The following is a 12,639-nucleotide window of genomic DNA, read 5'->3' on the forward strand; positions in this document are numbered from 1 at the left end:
GCAGTCAGGGGACAGGGAGCAGAGGGGTTTAGATGGGTTGGGAGTTCTGGGGGGGGGCTGTCAGGGGGTGGGGAGTGGTTGGATGGGGCGTGGGAGTCCCAGGGGTCTGTCTGGGGGTGGGGGTGTGGATAAGGGTTGGGGCAGTCAGGGGACAAGAGGCAAGGAGGCTTAGATAGGGAGTGGAGTCCCGGGGGGCAGTTAGGGGCAGGGGTCCCAGGAGGGGGCAGTCAGGGGACAAGGAACGGGGGGAGGGTTGGGAGTTCTGGGGAGGCGGGAAGTGGGAGGGGCAGGGGCGGGGCTAGGGCGGGGCTCCTCCCGTCCTCTTTTTTGCTTGTTGAAATATGGTAACCCTATGCTTGGTGGCAGGCAGTCATCGTATGCTAGGCTCGGAGACCTGCAATTCTCTGAATGCAGCTGCTGCGCTCTCTTCAGGAAGGTAGATATGGGCTGATTTTAGGGCGGAACAATGCACAATGAGCTACAGGACAGCAAAGAATAATGCCGTGCTGCAAGAAGTCCATGGAAGACTGGCCAGTTACGGTTTCAGTACTCTACCATTGCATTCAAACCACTAGATCTCAGACTAGTAATTGGCTTTTGGTAGCACAGTTACCACCAGATCACAGCCTTGCCTCATTTGCACTTAAAGCCAGCTGCACATGGACTCTAATGAAGTACATACATTAAGCCTTGAAGAGCCACTGAATCCAAAAATATGAATTGGTTTACATTCATATATTTTGAAAGGACTTAACTGACCAAACTTTATCAGTTTGATATTTTGTTTCCTCATTCCTGAATCAGAAATGTGTCTATTTTTGTACTTGGTTATACAGCAGCCATATCAGTGTTTCAGTAATTTGGCATCCCAAGATGGAAAGGACCAAAGACATCTGGCACCCTGACGAGAACTGAAGAGGTTTATTCTGAACCTACTGGGAACCTAGAATCCACTTGCAACGGAACTGAAGAAAATCTGAACTCTTGTAGGTTTGTTTATTCTTGGCTCACACCATTGATGCTTCAGGTGGGTGCAAACAGCCCAAATAAAAGGAAGATTTTGAGGCTTGCACAATAAACACCTAATGATTTCAATGTTCTCCACACCTCAAATCATCTGAAACTACAATAGCCAGAGGCTGTTCTGGGCCACTGGGAGTAACCATGAAGAGAGACAGCGCTGATCATATAATCAAAACAGGTCATTGACAGCTAGTGCCTAGGATAGACCACTGATGCGCTAAGTTTTGACTTTGCGCTGATCAAAACATGTTGCGAAACCCAACAACAACTAAATTTGCATAAGATTTCTCTTAGTACGTAAGACACAGATTCAGCTCAGTACCCACATCTGCTGCCAATGTAAAATATTTGATCAGTCCAAGAGAAGAAGCTGAAATACTCACATCCACTCCAGGAAGGCCAGGTAACCCTGCTTCACCAGCCTTTCCAGGCTTCCCTGGTGCACCTTTCGGCCCCTAAACCAGATTAATAGACAGTCACTGTTAATATAATAATTACAGAAGCATGCTATGACTTGATACAAGATAAGAAGATGATCAGCTCATTTCTTAAAGTGCTAAATTTATATCCTGCAATGCAGGAAAATGTCTTCAAAATAAATTGATTTGATAATTAATCTACAAGTATGTAAATCTCTAGACACTTATGTGCTTTGGTTCATTTTTCTATAAACCTGGTAATTGCTTGGCACAGCTTTCTTCTCGTGCAGTTCCATGTACGTGTACTGATCCCCATTGCAGCCCCGAGCACAAGGGGGCGTCACGGTGTGGTTGGGGGGTGTTGCAGCTGGCACAGTTCTGAGGAGACCTAGGACCACTCTAAGATGCCTAGGGAGCTAAAGAGGACCCTGGATGATCTCAGGAATGGGGAGCCACAAAGGTGACATAATGCTAGCACTGTCACACAGCCCCTCTTCAGTTTTACAGAGCCAGAGTGGAGACTGAGTCCCGCATGTTTTGCCACCTATTGCAAATTCTGTCACAATATTTAATTTTATCTCTGACGCTGCTTTACTTATCATTTTCGTTTGCATATTTTTCCGCTATGGGCCAAATTTCCAAGCTTGATTTTACAGTCCACGTTTGCAGGTAAAACTAAAAGCAGTTGCAGGAGTGGCCTACACACATTTTCAATGTGCAAAAGCTGCATGTGTGTGTGCAAGCCAAGCAACCGGAAGGATGCCCAAATGATGATTTGGACACCCAGAAACAAGTGTGCAAACTGGAGGCCAGAGCTGAGAGTGCTGCATAACCATATGAAAACTCTGCATTTACATAGTGTTCTTTCTCATGTTGAAAGAACTGTAAAAACAATGTCTGCAAAGAGAGTTGAACGACAATACAAGCCCTTTAGCTCCACTATTCTGATGCTTTATCCTAGATCCTCTGCTCTTCTAACTATGAAACAGGAAAGTATGTTTCTTCTTAAGGTCAGTGCTGACTCCATGCTGCCGGTTGTTCTCAGTTTGCATGCCAAACATGCAAATAGGAGTTCTGCTGAGGACTGAGAGGAGAAAGTGCAATTTGTGACCCTTGCTGCTGAAAAACTAGTGATTCACATACATCATTCCCTGTAGCAGATTTACAAGCGAGAGAGTAAATTAGTTGTTGATCAGTAAATACTTACTGGTGGGCCAGGTAAACCAGGTGGGCCAGGTTCTCCCTAAAGGAATGAAAAAAGAGAATGAAACTGAAATCTCTCCTACAAAAGTTTTTATTCTCCTGCTGATAATAGCCCACCTTAATTGATTAGTCTCGTTATAGTTGGTATGGCAACACCCATTTTTTCACGTTCTCTGTGTATATATATATCTTCCTACTGTATTTTCCACTGCCTGCATCCGATGAAGTGGGTTTTAGCTCACGGAAGCTCATGCCCAAATAAATTTGCTAGTGTCTAAGGTGCCACAAGTACTCCTCGTTCTTTTCCCTATCACAGTCTCTTTGCAGCAGCCACATACACGCTCATTAGAGTCTGCCCATGACTTACTATACGCTAAGCCATTGATCCTGCCATCCTCTGAAACATGAAGTTCACTGTTCCAATCTTCCACATCTATGAGGGTTGCCAATTTTGGTTTGACATATTCCTGGAAGTTTCATCACTTGACATAATCTTTAATTAAAGATTAAGGGATGGTGTCCCTAGCCTCTGTTTGCCAGAAACTGGGAATGAGCGACAGGGGATGGATCACTTGATTATTACCAGTTCTGTGCATTCCTGGGGCACCTGGCATTGGCCACTGTCAGAAGACAGGATACTGGGCTATATGGACCTTTGGTCTGATCCAGTGTGGCCGTTCTTATGTTCTTAAAGATTAATCTTTAATTCCCGGAGACTCCAGGACAATCCTGGAGGGTTGGCAATTCTATCTAGCAAAACCCACATGTTATTCACCAGCAACCTCTGGAGAGAGAGACGATTCAGTTAACAGTTTTCATTCATGATAAACAGTTTTCAGGTACATAGAAGGTTGTTACAAAGAGGAGGGAGGTAAATTGTTCTTGTTAACCTCTGAGAATAGGACAAGAAGCAATGGGCTTAAATTGCAGCAAGAGCGGCTTAGGTTGGACATTAGGAAAAATTTCCTAACTATCAGGGTGGTTAAGCACTGGACTAAATTGCCTAGGGAGGTTGTGGAATCTCCATCATTAGAGATTTTTAAGAGCAGGTTAGACAAACACCTGTCAGGGATGGTCTAGATAATACTTAGTCCTGCCATGAGTGCAGGGGTCAGAACATGATGACTTCTCGAGGTCCCTTCCAGTCCTATGATTCTATGTTTCGGAATGCTGCTCAAACAGTATAATTTATCCCAGACCCTTCTAGGAATAACTTACACTCTGGGTTTCCTCAGAGGTAAAGCAAAGAGGAAGGCGTCTGGCCACCGAAGCTTTTACATATTCTGTTGAGTTGTATATGCAAATGCAAAACCAGGCACAAGAGGACATCCTGAGGATTTGTGACACTCTCAGGGGAACATGTGACCATAAACCAGTGATGAGACAGACTACATGTGTCTGAACGGATTATATTCATGGGCTCTGTTTTTAGGGTTAATTTTGGGAGGGAGGAGATGGCACAAGCAAAAAACAACTGATCTCCATCCCTCCCAATTCAATTGCAAAAGTAAGGTAGCTGCCAACGGATAACATTGCACCACTGGACAATGGCTCCTATTTTCAGTGTTGCTGGGGAGCCAGGTTAAAATTATGGCATTGACAAGCTGGCACAAAGGTGACAAATAAAAAAATCTCCAAAATCTCCACTCCTGGTGCTGGACCATGTCTCCCCACCCCCAATACTATGCTGCCCATACATATTGTTTAAAGATTGGCATAGGCCACAGACCAAGCAATATGAAAGAATGGGAACTGTCTGAGCTTTGTGTTCACTTCCTGGGAGGAATGCTCATCTTCTCTACACACCAGGATGCAAGGATGGCCCAGTGGTTTGGGAATCCCAGGGCTCAATCCCCTGCTCTCCCACTGGATTCCTTGGGCAAATCTTTGGCCTTGCTGTGCCTCTGTCTGCAACATGGGGATAAAAGCACCTCCCTCTTGTGGGGATAAATGCATTACAAAATGCGATTCTCCAGCAATGGGGCCATCTCGGTACATAAAACAGAACGATCAACTGCTCCAGACAAGCTGAGCATTTAATTAATATAGCTGAAATGAAGAGAAAAATAAGATTTTCTTTAGCCTAAAAACTGCTATTGCATTCCCTCTAGCTATTTTAAAATAAAAAATCGCAAAGAAGATGGTCTAATTATATTAATCTGCGCAGGAAGTGTTATGTATCTGGGACGGAGATAATAAAGTCTATATTGCAATGTTTCTTAATAATCTAAGAAAACGTGTTGCCTGTTATCCCATGAGTTTAACATGTCTCAGATCTCCTGAGCTGTGCTCTGGGGAGGGGGCATGGATGGCTACCTGCCACATTTCTACTCTCCTAACCCTGGAGCCAGCCATCCCGGCATAAAGTTAGAGCAGCCTTGTGGTCACTGGAGCACAGCATTTTCTCACCACAGTCCCTCCTGTCTCGCTGGAGTGGGGGTCAGAAATGGGTGGCTTAGAACCAGTTATGACACCACCTGGAAATTTCCCTTGTGGAAAGGGAATCCCCAGTCACCCGGAAGCAGAGAGAATATTAACCTTTTTCCCTCCATTTTGCCTAGAAACCACAGTGATGTTTGCTTGGGGGAAATCCTTCAGAAAACAATTTAAGGCAGGGTTTACTTTTCCGACAAAGTTTCTGCTTTTATTTTTTAAACCACCTTTCAATGACAGTGATCAAGGAGACCTGTGGGTCATTCCCCCTCCAGCAGGCTACCTAGAGGATTGTTTCAGGGTGCTCCAGGTTTAAGAAGTACTAGCTGTATCCTGGGTAAAGTAAGTTCCAGGGCAAAGAGATGCTAGGGAGGGGGCCTATGGCTGGAATGGAGCCGGCGTTAAATAAATAATAAACCTACATTACCTTTTTAATTTATTTTTTTGTTAATTACACTTGTGGGGGGGAGGTGAGAGCTGCAATCTTCCTTAGGAGGAGATGTGGAGGCACAGGAGTGGCTACTGAGTAGGGTTAGCGGTGGCCATCTTTACAGTGGGCATTTTGGGTGGGGGAAGTTGTGAAGGTAGAAGAATTTGAGAACTGACTCTATGTTTACTACGTCTGCAACCATAAAGTTCCTGTGCAAATCCCTATGCTTGGACCGGCTGCCCTGAGTCAGTCAGAGTGCAGGGCTTTGCGTGTTGCGCGGCTGTTGAGAGAACGCACAGCTTGGAGGGTGAGTAGATAGAGGGAGTCTTTGTGCTCTGACTTGCAGAGGCCATTCCATTGCAGTCCTTTGCTCAGAAATATGCCACAGATAGGTGCCCTTATCCGAGCTGGGGAAGAGCTTTTATAATGAAAATGAGGGGGGAAAGGTATGTTGGGATGGCAGGTTTTGAATAACAGAATGAACAGCAATGTTTTGTATCCGCCTCTAGATTAACACCATCACCCTGCCCCCTTTCCCTACAGGCCTCTGTGATACTGATACATGGCAGCAAGGTCACAGCATCAGAGAAAGCCACTCAGGAACAGTTCTCCTGTCTTGTGACCTGATCACACCTTGGGATCTGCTATCGTGAACCCCTGTGGGGTCCCCATTTGATTTAAGGGGGATTCTACCTGAGCAGTGGGGTCTGTGCTAGCAGAACCCATTCAGAATCAGAAATTTGATCAGCATTTATACCTCTGGTGGCAAATCGCTGTCATCCTTCTTAGTGAATTAGAATCAGTGGCTGTCAGTAATGGAATAGTTCTCCCCGGTTTTACATGAGATGGAAGTAAGTTTACTTAGTCTCAGCCACCCTATATTAAAGTCACACCGGAGGGGAAATGTCTGTTAGAGAACTGACAATGGCTTTGTAACAATTGCATGCTGGAAATAATTCAGAGCAACTCTTAGGTGACTGGTTTAATCACAACACACCCTTTGTATTCTTGGGAGCTAAGCAATTACCTTGTTACAGATCACGGAACATGCAGTGTTTTAAAGGAGATAATTAGAGGAGGCTTCAATGGGATTGAAAGTGAGAGGCAGAAGCGAAGCAAGGAGCTTTTGGAAAGGGTGCCAATAGCGCAGGATTCATTTGAGGATTATCCAGAGTTGGCCTGAATAATTTAGTTGCATGTTATGTACTGTTCATTGTTTGAGGCCTATATTCAGCAGTTGCTGCACACTTTTGCAGTGTACATCTGACCACGAATGCTCTTTAGTAATTCTGCACAGTCATTTCTCTAAAGCCATCTATGAACTGAACGTGGCCAGGATGGTTTTAGAAAATAACAGGAAAAACACGAGGAATTCATAGTATTTTAAAATGCTCAAGAAAAGTTCAGAGCATGCCTTTGAAAATGATCTCACGCGTATAAAATAAGAAGTTATTTCTTTACAGTATTAGAATTTACACAGTTGCTCTTTCATTAAAGAAAAACCAGCCTAGATTTCTGACACACCTTCAATAGGTTCCTCTATATTCAGAGCTATAAAAAGGCACAGCCATGTGGGATTACACACCTCACAACGTCTTCTCAGAGAACCCTGGCCAACGGTGGTCCTTAAACTATGCTGGTGCACTTGATGCTAACCACAGAAATATTGACCCTGATGCTCTGAGTCAATGGGATTCCTTGCAGACTCAATGGGTGGAATGGTATGAGGCTCTGACCCTGAATGACTGGTGAGCGTTTCTCATTTATTAATACATGACAGCATGTTTCCCTTCTTTTTGCTCCTGCTGCATCCTTGTTTCATTCAGTTAAGGACAGCTTATGAGAGAAATCCTGCCTTCCTTACATGGTCAACACTCTCACCAACCTCCCTTTGCAAGTCTGCAGGGTTTGGCTCCCCTGAGATTTAACTCAGTCTAATATTATGATCTATCAAGATTAGCTTCAGCTGATTAATTATTCATTATTATTACCTGGCCTCATCCTGCAGGTGCCAAGTGCCCTCCAAGTCCATTTCCTTCAACAAGCCCCTAAAAATGTGCAACCGGTGCACAGAGCTTTGCAGGATCAGGCCCACGTTGGACAATGAGGGCCAAGTTTTCATGAATGGCCATTAGTTAGGGATGTCTCCATTTCTGGGACTCCCACCTGAGACACGCTAAGCCCGATGCCTCAGAAGTGCTGACCATCTGCAGCTCCCGCTGACTTTGGTTGGAGTCGTGAGCATTCGGGCCAGTGGCGTCTCAGGGTGGGGCCCAGAACAGAGGTTCCTAGAATTACAGGCCACGTTTGAAAGCGTGGCCTTTGGTTCCTTGAAGGGAAACCCAGTCCCTGTAGAGTGAGGAATAGCATGTTATTTCTTTTCGTTTTAGAACAGCTGACACATCTTCAAAAACATCTATCTAAGCAGACTGCTGCACTTTGACGGCACTGATTTGCCTGCATTGTGACACGATGTGGACAAATTGGAGAGCATCCAAAAAGAACAACAAAAATGACAAGACCTTCGAAAACAAGGATTGAAAAAAAATTGGGCATCTTTAGTCTAGAGAAAAGAAGACTGGGGGCGGGGGGAGAACGGGACCTGATAACCTTCTTCAAATATGTAAAAGGCTGTTTTAAAGGTGGCTATCAGTTGTTCTCAACGTCAGCCAATGGAAGGATAAGAAACAATTGGCTTAATCTGCAGCAAGGAAGATTTAAGTTAGATATTAGAGAAAACTTTCTAATTATAATGAGTTAAGCACTGGAATAGGTTATCTAGGGAAGCTGGAGGTTTTTAAGAACAGATTGGAAACGTATCTGTCAGGGATGGACTAGATCTACTAAATTCCTGCTTCAGTGTGGGGGGGCCCGAACTAGATGACCTCCTGATGACCCTTCCAGCCCTATATTTTTCTATGACGCTATGGTATTTGGATTATTAAAATCAAAGGACACTAACTTCTGTTTATGCGGGAAATTGTTTAGTGGGAACCGCACAGTATTTGGAACATAGGAATTGCCATACTGGGTCATACCGGTCATCCATCGAGCCCAGTCTCCGGTCTCTGACAGCAGCCAGTAACACCTGCTTCAGAGGAAGATGAAAGAAACCCAGCAGAAAGCAGTAACAGAACAACCTGCTTCCAGGAAAAGTTTCTGCCTGATCCCCATTAGTTAGATGATGGTCTATGAACTGAAGCTTGAGGTTTATACCCGCCCTAAAATTCTTGGTCTTCTTTTAATCCTTATCATCACCACTCTAGATTTTGTCGTTACTCATAGAAATATCCAATCCTTTTCTGAATCCTGCTAAGATCTGGTATGCAATGATAACTTGTGGCAATTAGTTCTGCAGGCTAATTGTGTGGAAAAGAACTTCCTTTGCTATCTTTCATTTTAAATTGCCTTGTTCTTCTATTACAAAACTTCAGATAGAAGTTCCCGACCTACTTTCTCTAAACCACTCATTATTAAAAACTAATATAAGATTATTTAGTAAAATGGTTTCCCTTAGTCTAGTGAACACGTGGAGGGAAATGGCTGCAAAACAATGATGTTTTCACTGTGGCCAGCCTTGCAAAATGGTCATAAAAAATTGCAATCACAGGCACAAAAGCTTCTTGTTCACCCGTTACAGGATGCAAAGGAATAAACCTTTTTTTAGCTTTCTCAGTCAAAATAAACTTTCTTGCATGGGAGGAATAGAATTTTGAAAGGCTGCTTTTAAGGCCTATGCTGACACTCTTACTCATGATGAGTAGGAAAATTACTCGACAAGTAGCTCAAGGAGTAAGGTGCTACTCAACATGAATGAAAGGATCAGAATCTGATCCTTAGTATTTGAGATATGAATAGTCTCCTTTGAGATCACCTGAACCGATTTTAATCCACTGTGATAGGTGTGGAAGACAAGTCTGTCTTTATCCAGTGGGTATAAATTTCAATTCATTTCAGCGGAAACTTCAACTAAAAGAAATAGGACAAGATTTCCTGCTTCACTAAATTCTGCAGGAGCCAAGAGGCTAACCCTGCAGTCGTGGGAAGGGTTAATAATAAGGAATTAACCACCAAAAAAAGTATTCCCATAGATTTAATTTGCCTCTTGCTACAAACTAAGGACATTTAAATTCCAAGTGGAATCAATGGGCCAGATTCTGATCTCCATCAGACTGGTGTAAAACTGGGGTAATTCCATTGAAGACAGTGTAGCTAGAGTGGTGTCAAGCCAGGGTGAGATCAGCATCCAGCGTGGTGTATTTAATTCGGCTTTCTAGGGCCTCTCTGGAGAGCCAGGTGCTTGACACGTTTTAAAACAAACAATTGTCTAATGGTATAAAATACACAGTATTGCACTGAGCGTGCAGTAACAACACCCAGTACAGTAACTGCTGCACTAAACCCACTACTGTCCTCCACCCTTTAACCTGCATCTTTGCAGATACCAGAGAGAAAGCGTTGCAGGATGCCCGGAAGATTAACAAATCCCTGTTGTACACACTAGCTTTGTCATAAACTCCCACTTGGCACTGAGGGCTTGATCCTGCAAGGCGCTGAGCAACTCCTAGGCACTCAGCACCTCCAGACATAACTCAGCCTCAGCAGGACAGAGCCCCTTGGTTTCCTTGCCTACGGCACATGGGCTGTTAATTCGGTTCTTCTGAAGTGCTGCCCAAATGCCTGGAGCCTCTCTCTGGACGACAGGAGGACTAGAAGAATTCCTCTATGAAATGTGCCCTCCCCTTGCTCCACCCCACCTCCCTCCCCCAGCTCAGCCTGCCGCCCGCTGCTCCGCACTCACATCTATGCCTTCCTTGCCAGGTGATCCAGGGAGTCCTCGTGGTCCAGGAGGGCCTCGTGGTCCTGCTCTCTGGGAGGGATGGGGAGAGAGAACGGAAGAAAAAACACACACAGTAGGTCACAGATCACAGCGCAACTCCAGCTCCCCTTCTCTATCCATGACAGACTCAGAGGAAGCAAGAATCTTTCCAGACTTAATTTGCTAAGAATCTGAGCACATCCTCGGTGCTTCCGTGAGACCCAACCCATCCCCATTCAGCAGGAGCTGTTTATTGAATGGGAAGCTTACAGGGAATCATATCTGCCCTTGCTCCACAAGAGGCTGTTCCCAGTCACTCACAGTGTAGACACAGAGAAAAGGCAAAGCCAAGTTAGAATAATCTGTGCGTGCGGTTGGTATTAAAAGTGACATTCACATACAACCAGGCAGCAGAAGAGATGGAACTATACAGTTAATGTCTGAAGGAAGGCACAGCTAAAGGGACTTGAGTAATTGCCCATCTGAGCTGGACAGTGTGTGGGGGGTTTAGCTCTTAGGGGTGTGGGAGAAGTGGGGATCCTATAAAGGTCTGCTTTGTGGAAAGAGCTCCAGAGAGTACCTGCAATGCAGCTTGAGGGAACAAAGGTTTCATTGTGGAGCTAGTTCTGCTCACAGCAGATGAGGGTCAGCTCAGAATTCCTGAGCCAGGCTGCAAAAATTCCTTCATTAAGGCAACGAAAAATCCTCCCCCCGAGAATTTTCCTGAACGATACACACTGGAAAGTCAACACCACTACAGGGACGTTTGCTACGAATACACGTAGCTTCACCTAAATGAATATAAATTAAATGTGCTTGTTCCTAAACAGGTCTCAAAAATAGATCAACTGGGGGTGGGAGGAAGAAAAACCCTGAATGGGATGAAGAGGTGGAGCACAGGGGATTTTTATTTAGTGGGCAACTTTGTCTTTTATAGTAAAACAATTCCCCCCCCTCCCCCAAATCACCTTTTCCTTTTCCTGAGGCTTCTCCGACACAGCTATAAACCAAACTATGAGGACAATTCTTTTACACAAAGTTTAAAGTGGCAGTTTCCATATCATAGGACATGAAATAAACCCCAACCAGGAAACACTTCTGCTCTCACCGCTAGGCACCTAGCAAGCAATATGCTCTCTCAGTTTGACACAAAACTTTTGATTTTAAATTAACAGCAATTATCTGGCCTGCTGCCATATGGTGCATATTTAATCCTGCTGCTATGAGACCCTCTGATCCTTATGTATTTTTTCCATCAATAGCTGGGATTTTTGGCCCTTAGAAGTAAAGGCACATTCTTACCTGAGCTGAGGATGTGGCTAGTAGTTGAAAAAGAAAGAGCAGCCCAAGAGCTGAGAATCCAGCCATGGTCTCCACGCTCTGCCTCTCTTCAGTGAAACTAGCCCCTTTCTCTTCTCCTGGTTCCAATGGATCTCTCCTTCACCTCTCAGATCTCAGCTCCCGAATGAGCCCCTCAGTCTCCAGATAAACCTGAGTCTCCAGCTGGAGGGGGCAGAGCTCAGAAGCACAGGCAAGCGAGAGGGGCTGAGCTCAGAGAGAGAGACTAGGTTTCAGGAAGGGGAAGGTGGGGAAAGGGGGGGGGGGGGCAAACTGCAGAGTGGCACAGTCAGTTATGAAAGGAGGCACACATTCACCGCACAGACAGACAGCTCAAGCCAACTGCAAACAGGGAGGGGACCTTTCTAACTGAGGAAAGGCTGGCCTTGCCTTAGCTAAATTGTCACTCAGACAGATAACCCTAAGGAGACAAAATTAAAATCCACCATCCCTAGACACAGATGTTACTTTGGTCTCGTCTAGGCCAGTGAAAAGTAGTTCACAATTCACTACCAACTTAGTACTAGATGGATGAAAGGTAACAAAAATGAAGACTTAGTTAATGTCTGTGGATTTTTATTTTTGTGGAATAAAGGCAGGGATCCCTATAAAGGCACGAGGTCAGGGCAGAGAATAGGGCTAGTATCTTTGCTTCATTAAATGCTTTATCAGCTACAGATTTGTGTTCACCTGTGCTTTTTCTTGGAGACTCAAAGAGCATCTGGTTGATTTTTGTGTGCACTTTATGTGGCATTGAAGAGACAGCCGGCATAGTGACGAGAAGAGGAATGTAGGAGAAACCCTGAGAAAGCCACAGAAAGCTGAAAAGATTAAAACAAAACTTGCCTTTGAAATATTTTCACTACAGGCATGTGACACTGAGAAGACGACAACAATCCAGAAGTAGATTATCTGAGATGTGAGCATATTAGCAAGGCTCACAATCCTCCAAATAGCAACAGAGAGTCCTGTGG

The 12,639-nt window shown here is 44.6% G+C and overlaps 1 protein-coding gene across 1 annotated transcript in view; it reads right to left on the bottom strand.

Annotated features, from left to right (window-relative positions):
• COL9A3 (collagen type IX alpha 3 chain) overlaps nucleotides 1-11,923 on the bottom strand; it is a 70,931-nt gene extending 59,008 nt beyond the window's left edge. The window contains exons 1-4 of the mRNA XM_034787738.1: nucleotides 11,630-11,923; nucleotides 10,310-10,378; nucleotides 2,650-2,685; nucleotides 1,407-1,478 (exon numbers count right to left, since the gene is read on the bottom strand). Coding sequence (XP_034643629.1) covers nucleotides 1,407-1,478; nucleotides 2,650-2,685; nucleotides 10,310-10,378; nucleotides 11,630-11,695 — 243 coding nt within the window. The 5' untranslated portion in view covers nucleotides 11,696-11,923. The remainder of the gene's footprint in view (nucleotides 1-1,406; nucleotides 1,479-2,649; nucleotides 2,686-10,309; nucleotides 10,379-11,629) is intronic.
• Nucleotides 11,924-12,639: the final 716 nt, after the last annotated feature.

Source organism: Trachemys scripta, chromosome 12 (genome assembly GCF_013100865.1).
Source record: "Trachemys scripta elegans isolate TJP31775 chromosome 12, CAS_Tse_1.0, whole genome shotgun sequence".
Lineage (NCBI taxonomy): Eukaryota > Metazoa > Chordata > Testudines > Emydidae > Trachemys > Trachemys scripta.